We start from the raw sequence: 18,051 nt of genomic DNA, 5'->3' as shown, positions 1-18,051 counted from the left end.
TGCTTTACACTTATGATTGTGTAGCTAAGCACATCTCCAATGCCATATTCAAATTTACGGATGACAACACTGTCATAGGCCAAATCAAAGGTGATGTTGAATCAGCATATAGGAGGGAGGTTGAAAAGTTGTTTGAAAGGTGTCATAACAACAACCTCTTACTCAATGTTAGCAATGCAAAAGACTTGAAAAGAATAACAGAGGTCCATGAGCCATTCCTCACTGGAGGATCAGAGGTGGAGACAGTTAGCAACTTTAAACTCCTCAGTGTTGTTATTTCGGAGGACCTATCCTGAGCCCAGCACATAAGTTGCAAAGAAAGCACAGCAGCATCCCTAATTCCTTAGGGGTTTGTGGAGATTCGGCATGATACCTAAAGCTTTGACAAACTTCTGTCGATGTGTTATGGACAGTATATTGACTGGCTGCATCACAGCCTGGTATGGAAACACCAAAGCCCTTGAAAAGGAAAATCCTACAAAAAGTAATGGATATGGCCTAGTCCATCATGGGTAAAACCCTCCCAACCATTGAGCACATCTACGTGAAATGCTGTCACAAGAAAGCAATATCCATTATCAGGGACCCCCCACTACCCAGGTCATGTTTTCTTTTTGCTGCTGCCTTCAGGAAGAAAGTACAATTGCCTCAGGACTCACACCACCAGGTTCAGGAAGAGTTACTATCCCTCAACCATCAGGTTCTTGAACCAAAGTGGATAACTTCACTTGTTCCATCATTGAAACGTCCCCACAACAAATGGACTCACTTTCAAGAATTCTTTATCTCACGTTCTTGATTCTTATTGCTTATTTATTTATTAATAATAATAATTATTATTATTTCTTTCCCTTTGTAATTACAGTTTTTTGTCTTCTGCATTCTGGCTGAACTTTAAATTGGGCTGTTTTTCATTGATTCTGTTATGGTTATTATTCTATAGATTTATTGAGTATGCCCACAAGAAAATGAGTCCCAGGGCTGTATATGGTTACTTATATACAGTATATATTTTGATCATAAAATTTACTTTGAACTTTGAACACATTTACATTAAATTCTGTCGCAAAAGAAAGCAGCATTGATAAGATACAAAACTGGGCTGAGAAGTGGCAGATGGAGTTCAACCCAGTTAAGTGTGAGGTGGTTCATTTTATATAACCATATAACAAATACAGCACGGAAACAGGACATCTGGTCGGCCCTTCTAGTCCATGCCGCTGCTTACTCTCACCTAGTCCCACTGACCCGCATTCAGCCCATAGCCCTCCATTCCTTTCCTGTCCATATTCCTATCCAATTTTACTTTAAGTGACAATATCGAACCTGCCTCTACTATTCTACTGGAAGCTCTTTCCACACAGCTACCACTCTGTGAGTAAAGAAATTCCCCCTCATGTTACCCTTAAACTTTTGCCCCCTAACTAACTTTTTGGTGGGTCAAATATGATGGCAGGATACAGCATTAATGGTAAGACACTTGACAGTGTGGAGGATCAGAGGGATTTTGAGGTCTGAATCCATGGGACACTCAAAGCTGCCATGTAGGTTGACTCTGTGGTTAAGAAGGCATATGGTGCATTGGCCTTCATCAAACGTGGGATTGAGTTTAAGAGTCGAGAGGTAATGTTGCAGCTATGTAGGACCCTGGTCAGACCCCACTTGGAGTACTGTGCTCAGTTCTGGTCGTCTCACTATAGGAAGGATGTGGAAGCCATAGAAAGGGTGCAGAGGAGATTTACAAGGATGTTGCCTGGATTGGGGAGCATGCCTTATGAGAATAGGTTGAGTGAACTTGGCCTTTTGTCCTTGGAGCGACGGAGGATGAGAGGTGACCTGATACGTGTTCAAGATAATGAGAGTCATTGATTGTGTGGATAGTCAGAGGCTTTTCCTCAGGGCTGAAATGACTAGCACAAGAGAACACAGTTTTAAGCTGCTTGGAGGTAGTTACAGAGGAGATGACAGGGGTAAGTTTTTTACGCAGAGAGTGGTGAGTGCGTGGAATTGGCTGCTGGTGGCGGCGGTGGAGGCAGAAATGATGAGGTCTTTTAAGAGACTCCTGGATGACTACATGGAGCTTAGCAAAATTAGAGGGCTCTGGGTAAAGCCTAGGTAGTTCTAAGGTAGGGACATGTTTGACACAGCTTTGTGCGCCGAAGGGCCTGTGTTGTGCTGTAAGTTTTCTATGTTTCTATGAAGGACCCCCACTATCCAGGCCATGCTGTCTTCTCGCTTCTGCCATTGGGAAAGAGGTACATTAGGTCCTAAACCACGAGCTTTGGAAACAATTATTATCCCACAACCATCAGGCTCCAGAACCAGCATGAATAAATTCACTCACCTCAATTCTGAACTGATTTTACAACTTACAGGCTTACTTTCAAGTACGCTACAACTCATGTTCTCAGTATTATTTACTTATTTTTAATCTTCACAATTTATCTTGCTTTGCACATTGGTTGGTGCTCAGTCTTTGTCTACATATAGTTTAAAAAAATCCTATTGCACTTCTTTATTATCCTGAAAATGCTGACAGGAAAATGAGCTTCTAGATAGTATATGGTAGCATATTTGTACTTTGATAATAAATTTACTTTGACTTGACTTTCTGTATTTTTATTTCAGGTGATTTTTATCGCAGCCTTTGGGGTCCTTTTGCTGGCTGGGCACACTCTGTGAGTAATACAAATATAGCATTCACAAAAGACCCTGGTGGAAGAGACACAAAGGGAGAATATGAAAGACTTCTTTTTGTTACCAAAAAGATTTTGCTTAAGTCTTATCCTCCGGCAGGAGCATTAAGTAGACAACTCATTGGTGTACTGATCTGAAATTTAGTCTTAATTGAAATCAGCGTTCCACCAACAGCTGCTGCATTGGATAACAGAAGGTAAATTTCAAGACAATAAGATCAATGACTTCTACCTGTGTAAATGAGACCTCAATTAGAGGAGCGAGGGGGAGCTCACATATTAAAAGCAAAAGACAGGTATGTAGGATTTCCCTTATTCAAGAAAGGGAGTAGAGATAGCCCAGGAAATTATAGACCAGTAAGTCTTTCTTCACTGGTTGGTAGGTTGATGGAGAAGATCCTGAGAGGCAGGATTTATGAACTTTTAGAGAAGTATAATATGATTAGGAATAGTCAGCATGGCTTTGTCAAGGGCAGGTCATGCCTTATGAACCTGATTGAATTTTTTGAGGATGTGACTAAACACATTGTTGAAGGTAGAACAGTTGATGTAGTGTATATGGATTTCAGCAAGGCATTTGATAAGGTACCCCCTGCAAGGCTTATTGAGAAAGTAAAGAGGCATGGGATCCAAGGGGACATTGTTTTGTGGATCCAGAATTGGCTTAACCACAGAAGGCAAAGAGTGGTTGTAGACAGGTCATATTCTGCATGGAGGCTGGTGACCAGTGGAGTGCCTCTGGGATCTGTTCTGGGATCCTTCTCTTCATTATTTTTATAAATGACCTGGATGAGGAAGTGGAGGGATGGGTTAGTAAGTTTGCTGATGACACAAAGGTTGGAGGTGTTGTGGATAGTATGGAGGGCTGTCAGAGGTTACAGCGGAACATCGATAAGATGCAAAACTGGGCTGAGAAGTGTGAGGTGGTTCATTTTGGTAGGTCAAATATGATGGCAGAAAATAATATTAATGGTAAGACTCTTGGCCGAGTGGAGGATCAGAGGGATCTTGAGGTTCGAGTCCAAAAGACACTCAAAGCTGCTGCACAGGTTGACTGTATGATTAAGAAGGCATACGGTGTATTGGTCTTCATCAACCATGGGACTGAGTTCATAAGCCGAAAGGTTATGTTACAGCTATATAGGACCCTGGTCAGACCCCACTTGGAGTACTGTGCTCAGTTCTGGTCACCTCAGTATAGGAAGGATGAGGAAACCATAGAAAGGGTGCAGAGGAGATTTACAAGGATGTTGCCTGGATTGGGGAGCATGCCTTACGAGAATAGGTTGAATGAACTTGGTCTTTTCATCTTGGGGCGACAGAGGATGAGGGGTGACCTGATTGAGGTGTATAAGATGATGAGAGGCATTGATCATGTGGATAGTCCGAGGCTTTTTCCCAGGGCTGAAATGACTAACATGTGAGAACACAGTTTTAAGGTGCTTGGAAGTAGGTACAGAAGAGATGTTGGGTAAGTTTTTTATGCAGAGAGTGGTGAGTGCGTGGAATGGGCTGCTGGCGTCGGTGGTGGAGGTGGATACGATAGGGTCTTTTAAGAATCTCCTGGATAGGTACATGGAGCTCAGAAAAATAGAAGGCTATGGGTAACCTGAGGTAATTTCTAAAGTAAGTACGTGTTTGGCACATCATTGTGGGCCGAAGGGCCTGTATTGTGCTGTAGGTATTCTATGTTTCTATGATTTAGAGGGTGTACAACTTCAGTTGAGTAGGTACATGGCAGATGAGCAAACAGACATGTGATGACTTGAAAGTTTGCAGTACTGTTGACAGAACTCTTCAGATTACAAAGGTTAAAATAATGGAAGGGTGGGAAAGAAGAGAAGAACGTTCCCAGTGTCAGAGAGCTGCTGGACAAGAGTCCATAGAATCGAGAATCGAGAATAGAACAAAAAGCAAAAAGAACTTTTTTTTACATCCTAAATCACATTGTGGGCTAAATGGTAGAGGCAGAATCTGTTAGAATTTTGGATTAGATCTGTTAACAATTTGTTATAGATTAGGTGGGCATGATTCTGCGCTGTAGTGCTCTATGACTATTATATTAAAGAAAGAATAAGGGGCCATTGGGAAAGGCTGTAGGAGGGGTGATTTAGGTTGATTTTTTTGAGAGGAGGATAAACTTGTTTTATTTTCCCACAATAGCCACAGCCATCAGTGGCAATGAATTTCACAGATTTAGTCAGTGGATGATGATGTTGATAGGTTCTTGGTTATTCAGAGCACCAAAAGTTAAGGCAGGAAAATGGGATTGAGAGGAATAATAAATTAGCCATGATGGAATAGAGTTGATGGGCCCAAAGACCTAACACTGCTTCTGTGCCTTATGGTCTTATGGAAATGGACATCACTAGCAAGGATTGCCCTTAATGCTTTCGAGAAGATGGTGCAGAGTTGCCCCTTTTGTATCATTGCAGTGTTCTGGTGCAGGTGTTCCTATAGGCTGTTGAGCAGGGTGTTCTTGGATTTTGGCCCAAGTATAATGAAGAAATGTTGACGCACTTCCATGTTAAGATAATCTGTGATTTTGTGTGGGGTGGATTTGCAGGTGGTGCCATAGCAGTGCATCTCATGCCCTTCTTGATGCAAGAGGTTCTGAATCTGTGTGGAAGAGGGAGTCCGTGTTTGGAATGGTCTATGAGATACAGGCAGCATTGTCTGCCCTCCTTCCTCACAACGTTCCCTACATGGGCGTCACAGTCGTGTCACAGTCAGCATGACGCTATTACAGTTCGAGGCATTAGAGTTTTGAGCTCGATCCTCTGTAATGAATCTCTGTACGTCCTCTCTGGGTGCTCTGATTTCCTCCCACAGCCCAAAGAAGTACTAGGTTGGTTAACTGGTCATTGTAAATTGTCCACTGAATAGGTTAGGTTTAAATCGGGGTTGTTAGGGGCTGATGGGCGGTGCGAATCAAAGGGCCAGAGGATTCTATTCCACACAGTTTTATTCTTGAAATAAAAAATAAATGAAGACATGCAAAGATGCCTTTTAGCCCATTGAGTCCATACTGCTCTGTGGAATTCATTGCCACTGGTGGCTATGGAGGCCACGTTCATGGATATACACTCTGTGGCCATTTTATTAGGAGCACCTGTACAACTGTTTGTCAATGCAAGTATATAATCAGTCGATCATGTGGCAGCAACTTGGTGCATAAAAGCATGCAGACATGGTCAAGAGGTTCATTTGTTGTTCAGACAAAACATCAGAATGGGGAAGGGATCTTCATGACTTTGACTGTGAGAATGATTGTTGGTGCCAAATGGGATGGTTTGGGTACCTCAGACATTGCTGATCTCCTGGGATTTTCCTGCTCAACAATCTCTTGAGATTACAGAGAATGATGTGCAAAACAAAAACAAAATTCCAGTGAGCAGTTCAATGGGTGAGAGAGGTCAGAGGAGAATGGTCAGACTGGTTCAAGTGGACAGGGAGGTGACAGTAACCACGCGTAACAACAGTGGTGTGTAGACAAGTATCTCTCAATGCACAAATCAAACCCTGAAGTGGAGGAGCTACAGAGGCAGAAGATCACGAATCAACACAGGAGGCACCTAATAAAGTGGCTACTGATTGTATATATCCTCTGCGCTATAATATGATTGATGGTCTCTGATACTGTAGTGGGAAGAGATGATGCAGCTGAAGTTAAAGGTTGTGCAGTAATTGAAGGGTTCAGATCAAGCTCGTCCATTGGTCTTGGCCGACAATGGATGTTACAACCCAGCTATCAAACGCAAGCCTGGGCTGTATGATATGGAGAGCAAGCTGTTGCCCATGTAGCAGGCTCCCCATCTCCATGCAACTGATGAATCCAGAGGAACAGCAGAGTCCAATACAGTTTGGCATCAGTGGTGTTGCAAGAGTTGCCAATCAGTGTTGAACTGGCTTAGGGAATTCGAAGCCAGACCTTTTCTGTTGCGGTAAACTCCTAGTGCCTTCCTCATGAGTGGGTATAGCCTCTAGGCAGCAGAGGTTTGAAATCAGAGTTTTCCTTCTTCTAGATGCCAAGCACAAACGATGAGCCCCATCTGCCCAAAACAACAGGTTTTAAGGTGGCAGTAACCCAGCTTTGCCCCTTTTCCTGTCAGTAGAAACAGTTTTCCTGGGCTTAATAGCTGAGCCACATGTGAAGGGCAGGAGCTGGAGTTGGCTGTCACATGCCATTTAATATACTATGTAGTCGGAGCTTATCCCCACTACCTCCCCCGGCCATGACAACCTTAAAGAGCCAGGTTCAGATTGAATATTGTAGAATTCTAAGAGTTGTTTGCACAAAGGAACGTGCCCGAGATGAATCTGCTCTGTAATTTATGACAATTCACACATGTACCTGGTTCATCCAATGGTGCAAGATCAAAGGGAGCAATTATAAGGATTCCTGGCAGCAAACTCAGTACAGCTCAGAGAGAGAGTATTGACAGCTTCCTGTCAGTACTGAGGGTGCTTTCTTCACCTCTCACCACTCAATCATTTGTACTCTTTATCCTAGGTTCTCTTTTCAGCAGACTTGAAGAAGTTCCAAGTATACAAGTCCAAGCAAGAGCAGCAACAGGATAATAACGCCAGGAGTTGACAGCAGAACTTACTATGTGTCTGACATCACCTGGAGAATAACACTTTATAGTCTACAATGATTATATTCTTGTGACTGGGTTTATGGAACCATTGTCAGCATTTCTGGGTTTCTCATACTCTGTCACCTCAGTCAGAGATTTATGAAGTAGTGTGCTACCAGGGGTGTTATCCTTTAGGTTAGGAACAACTGAGGCTGATGGATATACGAGGTACCTTAAGGAAGGAGATGGCAGTTAATATCCATGTCCCTCGCTCATCAACACTAAAACAGGTTATCTGAATCACATCAAATTAGTGTTTATAGGAGCTTGGTCTGCCTCTAACTTGTTTACAGTAGTAACCATAGTTTAAAAATACAGTACTTCATCTACTCTAAAACACTTTGCTGTTCTTTTTGAAAACAGAGATGACTCTAACTGGTCTGTGTTGTACAGGAGGTTCCACAAGCATCTATGTGACTGTGATGGCAGTCAACTTTATCATCGATGATAGTGGGATACTTATTAGTCAGCACCATGGTGAAAACTTGTGTAAGGTCGAGTGAAGTTACCTCCTGCAGCCTCCTGGGACAATAGATGAAGGGAAAGGTGACAGCGCGGCACTCTGTCTGTTGTGTACTGGATTATAAACCTCAGTTTTGTGTTCCTGTCATTTAAGTGAAGTTACCTCCATGTAATTGTAACTATCAGACCAAGTAATCAACTTGGAATTTGTGGAGAACAGGTCTATCTGGTGATGAATTTTAAACATCTGTGGACAGAGGGATTTCATAAATGCATTTGTCCCAAAACTGATACATTTTTAAAAAGTTTTTGTTTGTAACTCTAATAAAAAGTGATGGTGATTAATACCTGACTAAATTATTTGCAGACCACCAAGAATTTAATTAGAGACTGACATTTAGTAAAGGAATTTGGGGAGAATAGTGGTAAATTATTATGGGCAAGGTCAAATTTATTGTCATTCAACCAGACCCATGTATACAGCTAAATAAAACATTGTTCCTCTGGAACCAAAGTGCAACAGTATAGTCTCGCACAGCGCATATAGTTACAATCCCAGCACAAAATAGTGTTAATACAAGTCCTTGTGTTGCATGGCCTGGCACAAGGCAAAAATTTACAGAGGTTTGGGGATAGAGTGAGGAAATGGAATTAATATGATAGGCTTTGCCAAAGAGCTACCAATAGGCCAGGACTATAGGAGGACTATTAAGGGATGAACTAGCTTATATAACTAGTTTTATAATAACTCTAATAACTAGTTTTTTAATAACTCTCTTAATAGTTATTGCATTCTCTTTAAGTTCTTGGTGACAAAAGTTATATGCTGGAAATACAGAGCAATATCAAAAGATGCTGGAAAGATTCATCATATAACCATATAACAATTACAGCACAGTAACAGGCCATCTCACCCCTTCTAGTCTGTGCCAAATGCTTACTCTCACCTAGTCCCACTGACCTGCACTCAGCCCATAACTCTCCACTCCTTTCATGTCCATATACCTATCCAATTTTTTTTTAAGTGACAATATTGAACCTGCCTCTAAACAGCTACACAGCTCATTCCGCACAGCTACTACTCTGAGTAAAGAAGTTCCCCCTCGTGTTTCCCCTAAACTTTTGCCCTTAGCTCTCAACTCATGCCCTCTTGTTTGAATCTCCCCTACTCTCAATAGAAAGAGCCTATCCACGTCAACTCTATCTATCCCCCTCATAATTTTAAATACCTCTATCAAGTCCCCCCTCAACCTTCTACAGTCCAAAGAATACAAACCTTAACTTGTTCAACCTTTCTCTGTAACTTAGGTGCTGAAACCCAGGTAACATTCTAGTAGATCTTCTCTGTACTCTCTCTATTTTGTTGACATATCAGGCAGCATCTGTGAGAAGAGAAACAGAGTCAATGTTTCAGGGTGAAGGACCCTTTGCAGAACACTTTGATCAACACCTTATCAAGGCAAGAGATGAATGGAAGTGCCATCAAAGAACTTCTGGTTAAGAATTCCTAGAGCAGAAATGGCAGTGAATTCAACAAGTAAATGCTCTGAGAGGTTGTTCATAGCTAGTTGGAACTCCTGCCTCAGCAAGGACCTGGACCCACTGCAATTTGCCTATCATCACAAAGTGTCTACTGCAGACACAATCTCAACGGCTCTTCACACAGTCTTGGATCACCTGGACAATATCAACACCTATGTCAAGGTGCTGTTCATCGACTATAGCTCAGCATTTAACACCATCATTCCCACAGTCCTGATAGATAACCTGAGCCTCTGTACATCTCTCTGCAATTGGATCCTCGATTCCTAAGCAGAATAACACAATCAACGTGGATTGGTGATAATAACTCCTCCTTGCTGATGATCAACACTGGTGCACCTCAGGGGTGTGTGCTTAGCCCACTGCTCTACTCTCTCTATAACCATGACTGTATGGCTAGGCTTAGCTCAAATGCCACCTATAAAATTGCTGATAAAACAACCATTGCTGGCAGAATCTCGGATGAAGATGAAAGGGTGTACAAGAGCGAGATATACTAGCTGGTTGAATGGTGTTGCGGCAACAACCTTGCACTCAACATCAATAAAATGGGAAAGCTGATTGTGGACTTCAGGAAGGGTAAGATGAAGGAACACATACCAATCCTCACAGAGAGATCAGAAGTGCAGAGAGTGAGCAGTTTCAAATTCCTGTGTGTCAATAACTTGGTCCCAACGTGGATGCAACTATAAAGAAAACAAGATGGCAGCTATATCTTATTAGGAGTTTGAAGAGATTTGGTTTGTCATCACTGTCTGGTATGGATGGGCTACTGCACAGTACCGAAAGAAGCTCCAGAAAGTTGTAAAATTAGCTCCACGTATGCTTCCAAATTGAACATTGAACCCATGAACACTACCTTACTTATATATTTCTGTTCTGCATTATTTTTAATCTAACTTTATTACACACACACATATATATAGTTACTGTAATTGATTGATTTTTTTCTTTCTATATTGTATTGCACTGCGAAGTTAACAAATTTCATGACTCATGCTGGTGATGATAAACCGGATTCTGATTCTGAAGTAAGTGTGAATCAGGAACATGGCAGATGCTGGAAATCTGGACCAAAAACAGAACGTGCTGGAAATACTGAACAGGTCGGGTGATGAGAAGTAATGGAATAGTTGATCAAAGGGAGAGAGAGCTCCAAGATGGATGGGTGGGAGTGGAAAAGAAATGCGGGGGTGGGGGGTGGGGGGGGAGAATATGTTACCTGAAACTGAAAAATCCAGAGTTCATACCACTGGATACCCAAGTGGAATATAAGATGTTGTTCTCCTAGTTTGCCACAGAGGAGCAGGCTTGAGGACAGACAGTTCAGTGCAGTGCAGGAATGGCAGAGGGATTTGAAGTAACATGCTTAAGGTTGCTGTGAGAGTCGGTTGGTTAATACTAGATATTGAAACAAATCTCACTGTGATGATTGTACACTCTAGTATCAATTGTTTGGTGACAATAAAGTATAATGAATGAATAATATTGGTGGACAGTTTGTCCCCTGAGTTGGAGACAGGCAGATCCAGAAAAGACAGAGAAATGCCATAAATAATCCCAGTGCATTTGAGGGCAGGGTAGAAGTTAGCAGCAAAGGTGATAAATTGACTGTACCTAAAATTGGAGTTTTCAGTGTTTGTACTATTTGATCTGAAGAAGGATCTTGACTCTAAAAGATAACTCTTTCTTCTTTTCCTGGCCTGCTGAGTTCCTCCAGTGCTTTGTGTGTGTGTGTACTCTGGAATCTGCAGAACCTCTAGTGTTTGTCTCATTGGGTTGTTGACGACTCAGGGAGAATAGTTAATAGGTTGTGAAGGTAGATGTTGGTAATGCCTCAGACAAAGTTAGGAATTGAAAGGCCGAGCCTGGTGTGACTAGGTCCTGTGCTGTGAATATTTCCATGCCAAAACTATAGGAAAGGCGATGATAGTGCTGAAGATGAGGTGGTTGGTTTACAGACAAAGGCAATGTGCAGCGAGGCTCTTAGCAAGGAGAGGCTGATGATAGAGCAAAATTGCAGTCAACAGGATGAGTTGCATTGTAAATGCAGACAAAATCAAAAAGGATGAACACAGGACTGAAGTTGTATATTTGAATGCACGCAGTATACGGAATAAGGTCAATGAACTTGTAGCACAGTTGCAGATTGGCAGGTATGATGTTTTGGGCATCACTGAACCATGGCTAAAAGAAGATTATAGCTGGAGCTTAATGTCGAAGTATGCACATTGTGTCGAAAGGACAGGTAGGAAGGCAGAGGGGGTGGCATTGCTCTGTTGGTAAAACATGAAATCAAATCATTAGAAAGGTGACATAGAAGGTGTTGAAACTTTGTGGATAGAGCTAAGAAACTGCAAGGATAATGAGACCCTGATGGGAGTGGTATGCAATAGTAAGGATGTGGTCTGCAAATTACAATAGGAACTAGAACATGCTTGCCAAAAGTGCAATATTACAATAGTCATGGGGGATTTCAATATGTAGGTAGATGGGGAAAATCAGGTTGGTGCTGGATTCCAGGAGGTGAAATTCCTAGAGTGCCTACAATTTGGATTTTTAGAGTAGCTCATGTTTGAGCTCAATGGAGATCAGCTATTCTGGTTTGGGTGATGTGCAATGAAAAGGAATAAAGAGAGGAGTTGGCCAGAATTGATTCGATAGGAACACTGGCAGGGATGATGGCAGAGCGGCAATGGCTGGAATTTCTGGAAGTCACAGGATTTCTACATCACAAAGAAGAAGTAGTATTCTAAAGGAAAGATGATACAACCATGACTAACAAGAGAAGTCAACGCCTACATAAAAGCCAAAGAAAAGACATAACAGAGCAAAATTAATTGGGAAGTTAAGAGATTGGGAAGACAACTAACAAGCCAAGAGAAAGATGGAATAGGAAAGTAAGCTGGCCAATAATATTAAAGAGGATACCAAAGGTTTCTTTAGATACATAAAGTATAAAAGAGAGGTGAGAGTGGATATTGGACCACTGGAAAATGATACTGGAGAGATAGTAATGGGGATCATGAAATGGTGGATGAACTGAAAAAGTATTTTGCATCAGTCTTCACTGTGGAAGACTAGCAGTGTGGTGGAAGTTCCAGGTGTCAGGAGTCATGAAATGTGTGAAGTTGTCAATACTAGAGAGAAAGTTCTTTGGAAACTGAACCTTCTGAAGGTAGATAAATCACTTGGACCAGATGGTGTACACCCCAGGGTTCTGAAAGAGATGGCTGAAGAGATTGTGGAGGCATTAGTAATGATCTTTCATGAATTACTAGATTTTGGAATTGTTCTGGAACACAGTAAAATTGTAAATGTCACGCCACCCTTCAAGCAGTGGTTGATTGGCAGGAGGCAAAGAGTGGGAATAAAGGGAACCTTTTCTGGTTGGCTGCCAGTAACTAGTGGTATTCCACAGGGGTCCATGTTGGGTCCAATTCTTTTTACATTATATGTCAATGATTTATGTGATGGAATTGATGATTTTGTTGAAAGTTTGCAGACAATATGAAGATAGGTGGAGGGGCAGGTAGTTTTAAGGAAGTAGAGAGGCTACAGAAGGACTTAGACAGCTTAGACAGCAAAGAAATGGCAGATGGAATGCAGTGTTGGGAAGTGTATGGTCATGCACTTTGGTAGAAGAAATGAAAGGGTTGATTATTTTCTAAATGGAGAGAAAATACAAATTACTAAGGTGCAAAGGGACTTGGAGGTCCTTGTGCAGCATTCCCTAAAGGTTAATTTGCAGGTTAATGTGTGTAAGGAAGGCAAATGCAATGTTAGCATTCATTTCAAGAGGACTAGAATATAAAAGCAAGGATGTAATGATGAAACTTTATAAAGCACTGGTGAGGCCTCACTTGGAGTATTGTGAACAGTTTTGAGTCCCTTACCTTAGAAAGGGTGTGCTGAAATAGGAGAGGGTTCAAAGGAGATTCACAAAAGTAATTCCTGGATTGAATGGCTTGCCATATGAAGAGCGTTTGATGACTCTGGGTCTGTATTCACTGGAATTCAGATTCTAATTGGTAAAGGTCTTGATAGAGTGGATGTGAAGAGGATGTTCCTATGGTGGAACAGTCTAAGACCAGAGGGTCGTGTCTCAGAATGGAGGAGTGTCCTTTTAGAATGAAGACAAGGAGGAATCTCTTCAGTCAGAGAGTGGTGAATCTGTGGAGGCCAAGTCTTAATGTATATTCAAGGCTGGGGTTGATAGATTCTTAATTGGTCAGGGCATGAAGGGATACAGGGAGAAGATTGGGGCTCAGAGGAAAAATGGATCAGCCATGACAAAATGGCAGAGCAGACTCAATGGGCAAAATTCTGCTCCTATATCTTGTGGTCTTATGAGGTGTTGTTTATCTGGAAGGTAGAATGTTTATACCACTGGGTGAGAAATGGGGCCCCACGGTAGCATATTGGTTAGTGTGACGGTATTCAATTCCGGTGTGCTCTATAAGTAAGTTTGTGCATTCCTTCTCGTGTGTGCGTGGGTTTCCTCGGAGTGCTGTGGTTTCTGGGTTAATAGGTTAATTGCTTATTGTAAATTGTCTCCTGATTAGGCTAGGGTTAAATTGGAGGGTTGCCGGGGGCATGGCTTGGTGGGCCAAAAATATCCTGTTCCATGCTATACCTCTAATAAATAAATAAACTAAAATTTATTTGCTTATTTATTTAAGTAAAATTAATGATATTGAGAAGAAAAATTCAATCATCAGGAAAGAAAGGGTAACTGAGAATATGAAGAAAGTTTCAAAGGTTTGAAAATCCGTTTTGTTGCCAAAGTATGCATGTACAATACAACTGTGATATTTGTCTACTCCAGACAGCCATGAAATACAAAGACAAGTCATGAACTTCCCCCATTAGAAAAAAGAAAAAAAAACTTGCAGTTGCCAAAAATTTCCCCCCCCCCTCCCCTGCAGCAAAAATAACAGTCCTCTTCCCCGTCACTCATAGAAAAAAAACGACAATAACAGTTCCCAACGAAATGTTTAGGCCAACTCTCAAATCGTCAGGCTCCCTCCCAAACTGCAGAAGAATTTCTCCAGCTCTTGAAGCTCAGCATTACAGAAGAGACTGCTTAGATAAGAAGTTAGTATAATTCAGGATTTGGAGCAAACATTTTCATTATGGGATGCATACCTTGATTACAAAGTTTATGAAGTAATTAGTTGAGGATTGAGGTCGGAATCCAAAACCCCACAAAAGGTTACTATGGCAGCTGCAGCATATGAAAAGAGAACACGTGTTCCCGGTCTCTCTGCTGCTTAACTGGTGTGTTTATAAATCCACAATAAAAAACTGAAGGTGTAGTCGTATGTGACTCCATTCACACAAGAGATTCTGCGGAAGCTGGAATCCAGAGTAGCATAAAATGCTGGAGAAACTCAGCAGATCAAACAAAATTCTATGGAGATAAATAAAGAGTTGACACTTTGGGCTGTGACCCTTCATCAGGACTGGAAAGGAGGAGGAAAGATGCCAGAGGTGAAGGTGGAGGGAGGCAAAGGAGTACAAGCTGGAAGCCAGGTGGGTGGGATAATGGGGACTGAAGTAAGAAGCTGGGAGGAGTAGGAGGAAAAGGTAAAGGGTTGCAGAAGAAGGAATTTATTAGCCAAGGAGAGCGGACCAGGGAAGAAAGGGAAGGAGGAGGTGAGGAGGTAACAGAGGGACCAGAGTGGGGAAATGAAGAAGAGGGAGGGAGCAGGTGAATTATTGGAAGTTGGCAAAATCAGTGTTCATGCCATTGGGTTGGAGGCTACCTAGGTGGAATATGAGATGTTGTTCCTCCAACCTGTAAGTTATAACATCTGCTTTGTGGTTCAGCCAATGTGTAATGCACTATGAAGAGCTCGTGGTAATAGAACCAATACTATTCACAAGAGTAAAGGTCAATTGTGTTGATATTATTTGTAGGCAATCCACGAAAACTGTCTGAAGAAGACTTATTGATGTTAGCATTGCTCATGTCCTCAGTCATTGTGGAATTGAAAGGAAACATTGGCATTTATTCCACCAAGTTTGTGCAGTGATTGACTATTTTGTATATAACCCTCCACAAGACTAACATTACATTTAATCCTTTTATTGCTGATGCCAGACAAACTGCTGTGTTCTTTGCAATAGCTTTAATCTGTTGCCTAAAGTTTTACAGTATTATTATGGTTCTCCAAATGCTGGTTTCATTTGGTCTGGACATGTTTTTTTTTAAAGTGTCTTTGTGATAAGAATAGATTCTGATCCTTCAGCAGCCCCAGACTGCAACACAGCAGCAGCCACTGCCTTCCTCCACTGTATAATCTAAAACAGCCTACAGTAAGCACAAGCCTTTAACAAGTGGCAGTCAAATTTAAAAATTAACCTCATTAAATGATACATTGCACAGTTTTGTGAGCAACTCCCAACCAAGCAATCTGGTTTGTGTTCAGAGTCAAACCTTTGAAGTCTTTACAATTTTATTTATTTTGTTTTAGAGATACAGCATGGAATAGGCTCTTCTGGCCCTTCGTTCAATCCCCAATTTAACCCTAACCTAATCAGGGGACAATTTACAAAGACCAATTAGCCTACTAACCAGTACTTCCTTGGACTGTGGGAGGCAACTGGAGGAAACCCATGCATTCTACGGGGAGGGCATACAAATTCCTTACAGACGACGTTGGAATTGAACTCTGAACTGTAATAGTCTTGCACTAACTACTGCTCTACTGTGGTACCCGCAGGATTCCCTGGTTAGTGTAATTAAAATGGTAGGAATGTAACCAGACCAGGATCTATATGTAAACAGAAAGGAAAGGCAACATATTATTAATAAAACATAGCACAAGCAGGCTGACTTCAAGTATTCCTGCTTCAGTGATTTGTCTTGAAACATCAATGAATCCCAATGCAAGGCCCAAAACATTTTCCCTTCCCCCTACAGATACTGCTCGACCCACTGAATTCTTTCAGCAAATTGTTGCTTAAATATTCAGCCATGCAATTTAATATATAGTGCAGGTGCAAATGTTTCCTTTGTTACTTGTGAACATTCCTCTCCATCTATGAGGTACAACATTTTGGAATTATTCCTCTCTGTCCCACTTTAGCATTTGATTCTGATGCTGTTGTGCTACCTAACCTGATGCAGTGTGGTGTCTGCCATGTCTGATGATGACAGGTAACCTGTGAGGGCGAGTCTGCAAAGTGGAAAAGCCGTTGCATTGGGACAGTTCCACTCTCCTGGCCTGGGAAGCCTGGATCCAGTGGTAAGAACACGTGTTGCAGTGGATCACAATGAAGTCTTCTGCGCCCTTCATGGAGTGTTGCAGGACTGCCATCCTGACCATTGGATCTCACTCTACATCTCCTTCACCCTGTCTGCCAGAGCTGACTTGGCATGCTTGGACAGGCATCTCCCTATCTCACCAGAATCTCCGGCTCCCCTCAGCTGATTTGCCTGCCTGTCGGGGGAGTGGCCGCTGTCACCTCAAACAACAAACTGGAGCTCCAGGTGAGGGTTGAGTGTCCAGTGGGAGCTTCCCCAGAATGCCCCTTCACCTGAGGTGCTACCCCTCCCTGGATACCCCATCCACCCCGTATCCTAGCACTGTGCAGCTGTCACAAAACAACGAATCTCACAACAGACCGTATGTTAGTCAGAATAACCCTGATCCCGGTGCACCATGTGGTTTTCAGATGGATTTGGATTTTAGCTGAACCTGGTTTAGTGCGGAAGCCATTTGGGATAACAACCAAAATAAATAACTGTGAGACCAAAAGGTCGTGACAAAATTTGTTTCAAGTTTATTATCATTGATGTACACATCCAGGTATAAATGCCATGAAAACTGGCCCTTTGCACAGCAGCAAAGTACATATAAACAAAACAGCATGAAAATAAACACAAATTATACAAGTTTTTAACTTACCTGATAGAATAAACAAAAATAAACATATCAGCATTAGTAAAATAGCAAAAACTGCCGAGTGGACCACCAACATCTCCCCCCACTCCCACCATTTGTGACATTTGCCAGGGGTGCTGCAGACAAAGGGCATGGAGCATTGCTGAGGATCCCTGCCACCCATCCTCTACCGTCAAGGAAGAGGTACAGGGGCATCAGGACTAGGACTGCCAGACTGGATAACAGCTTCTCCCCTCAGGCCGGGAGACTAATGAATACTCTGCCACCACTGAGGTTTCATCACTAGGCCAGTGAGCTGTTTACTGTTTATCTGTGCTTTGAATTGTACATTATTAATTTATTTATGGCAATATTTTGTTTTATGTGTATAAAATATGTATGGGTATACCATGCTCAGGAAGAACGTTTCATTTGGTTGAGTGTGTGTGTATATATATAAATATATATATTCACACACACACACACACACACACACACACACACACACACACACACACACACACACACACACACAGAGTCAGATGACAAACTTGAACTTGAATTAGTGCAAACTGAGGGAAATATAATCTGAGGTAGAATTTGCAGAATAGTCTGGAACTACATATGCGATTCCTTGACTCTATGATTGTCTGAACCCATGGGGAAATATTAATCTGAATTTGCCATTATGTTCTTGACATTTCCACGCAAGGAAGCAACCCAGTATCTAAACCATTCTAACACTCATCATGGGAACAAAACCATCTTTGGAATCCACAGTACACTAATTAATAAGTTGGCGCAGTATGTACACCCAAC

The 18,051-nt window shown here is 41.9% G+C and overlaps 1 protein-coding gene across 7 annotated transcripts in view; it reads left to right on the top strand.

Moving 5' to 3' along the window:
• Positions 1 to 8,137, top strand: part of ogg1 (8-oxoguanine DNA glycosylase) — a 51,636-nt gene extending 43,499 nt beyond the window's left edge. For 6 of the 7 annotated variants that reach the window (XM_059944736.1, XM_059944735.1, XM_059944731.1 and 3 more), the window contains exons 7-8: positions 2,629 to 2,678; positions 7,210 to 8,137. In XM_059944736.1, the coding sequence (XP_059800719.1) occupies positions 2,629 to 2,678; positions 7,210 to 7,293 (134 nt within the window). In that variant the 3' untranslated portion in view covers positions 7,294 to 8,137. The remainder of the gene's footprint in view (positions 1 to 2,628; positions 2,679 to 7,209) is intronic. The other variant, XM_059944734.1, reaches the window with a different exon arrangement.
• The last annotated feature ends 9,914 nt before the right edge of the window (positions 8,138 to 18,051 follow it).

This window comes from Hypanus sabinus, chromosome 19, assembly GCF_030144855.1.
Source record: "Hypanus sabinus isolate sHypSab1 chromosome 19, sHypSab1.hap1, whole genome shotgun sequence".
NCBI lineage: Eukaryota > Metazoa > Chordata > Chondrichthyes > Myliobatiformes > Dasyatidae > Hypanus > Hypanus sabinus.
This window is presented reverse-complemented; position numbering and strand designations above follow the sequence as displayed.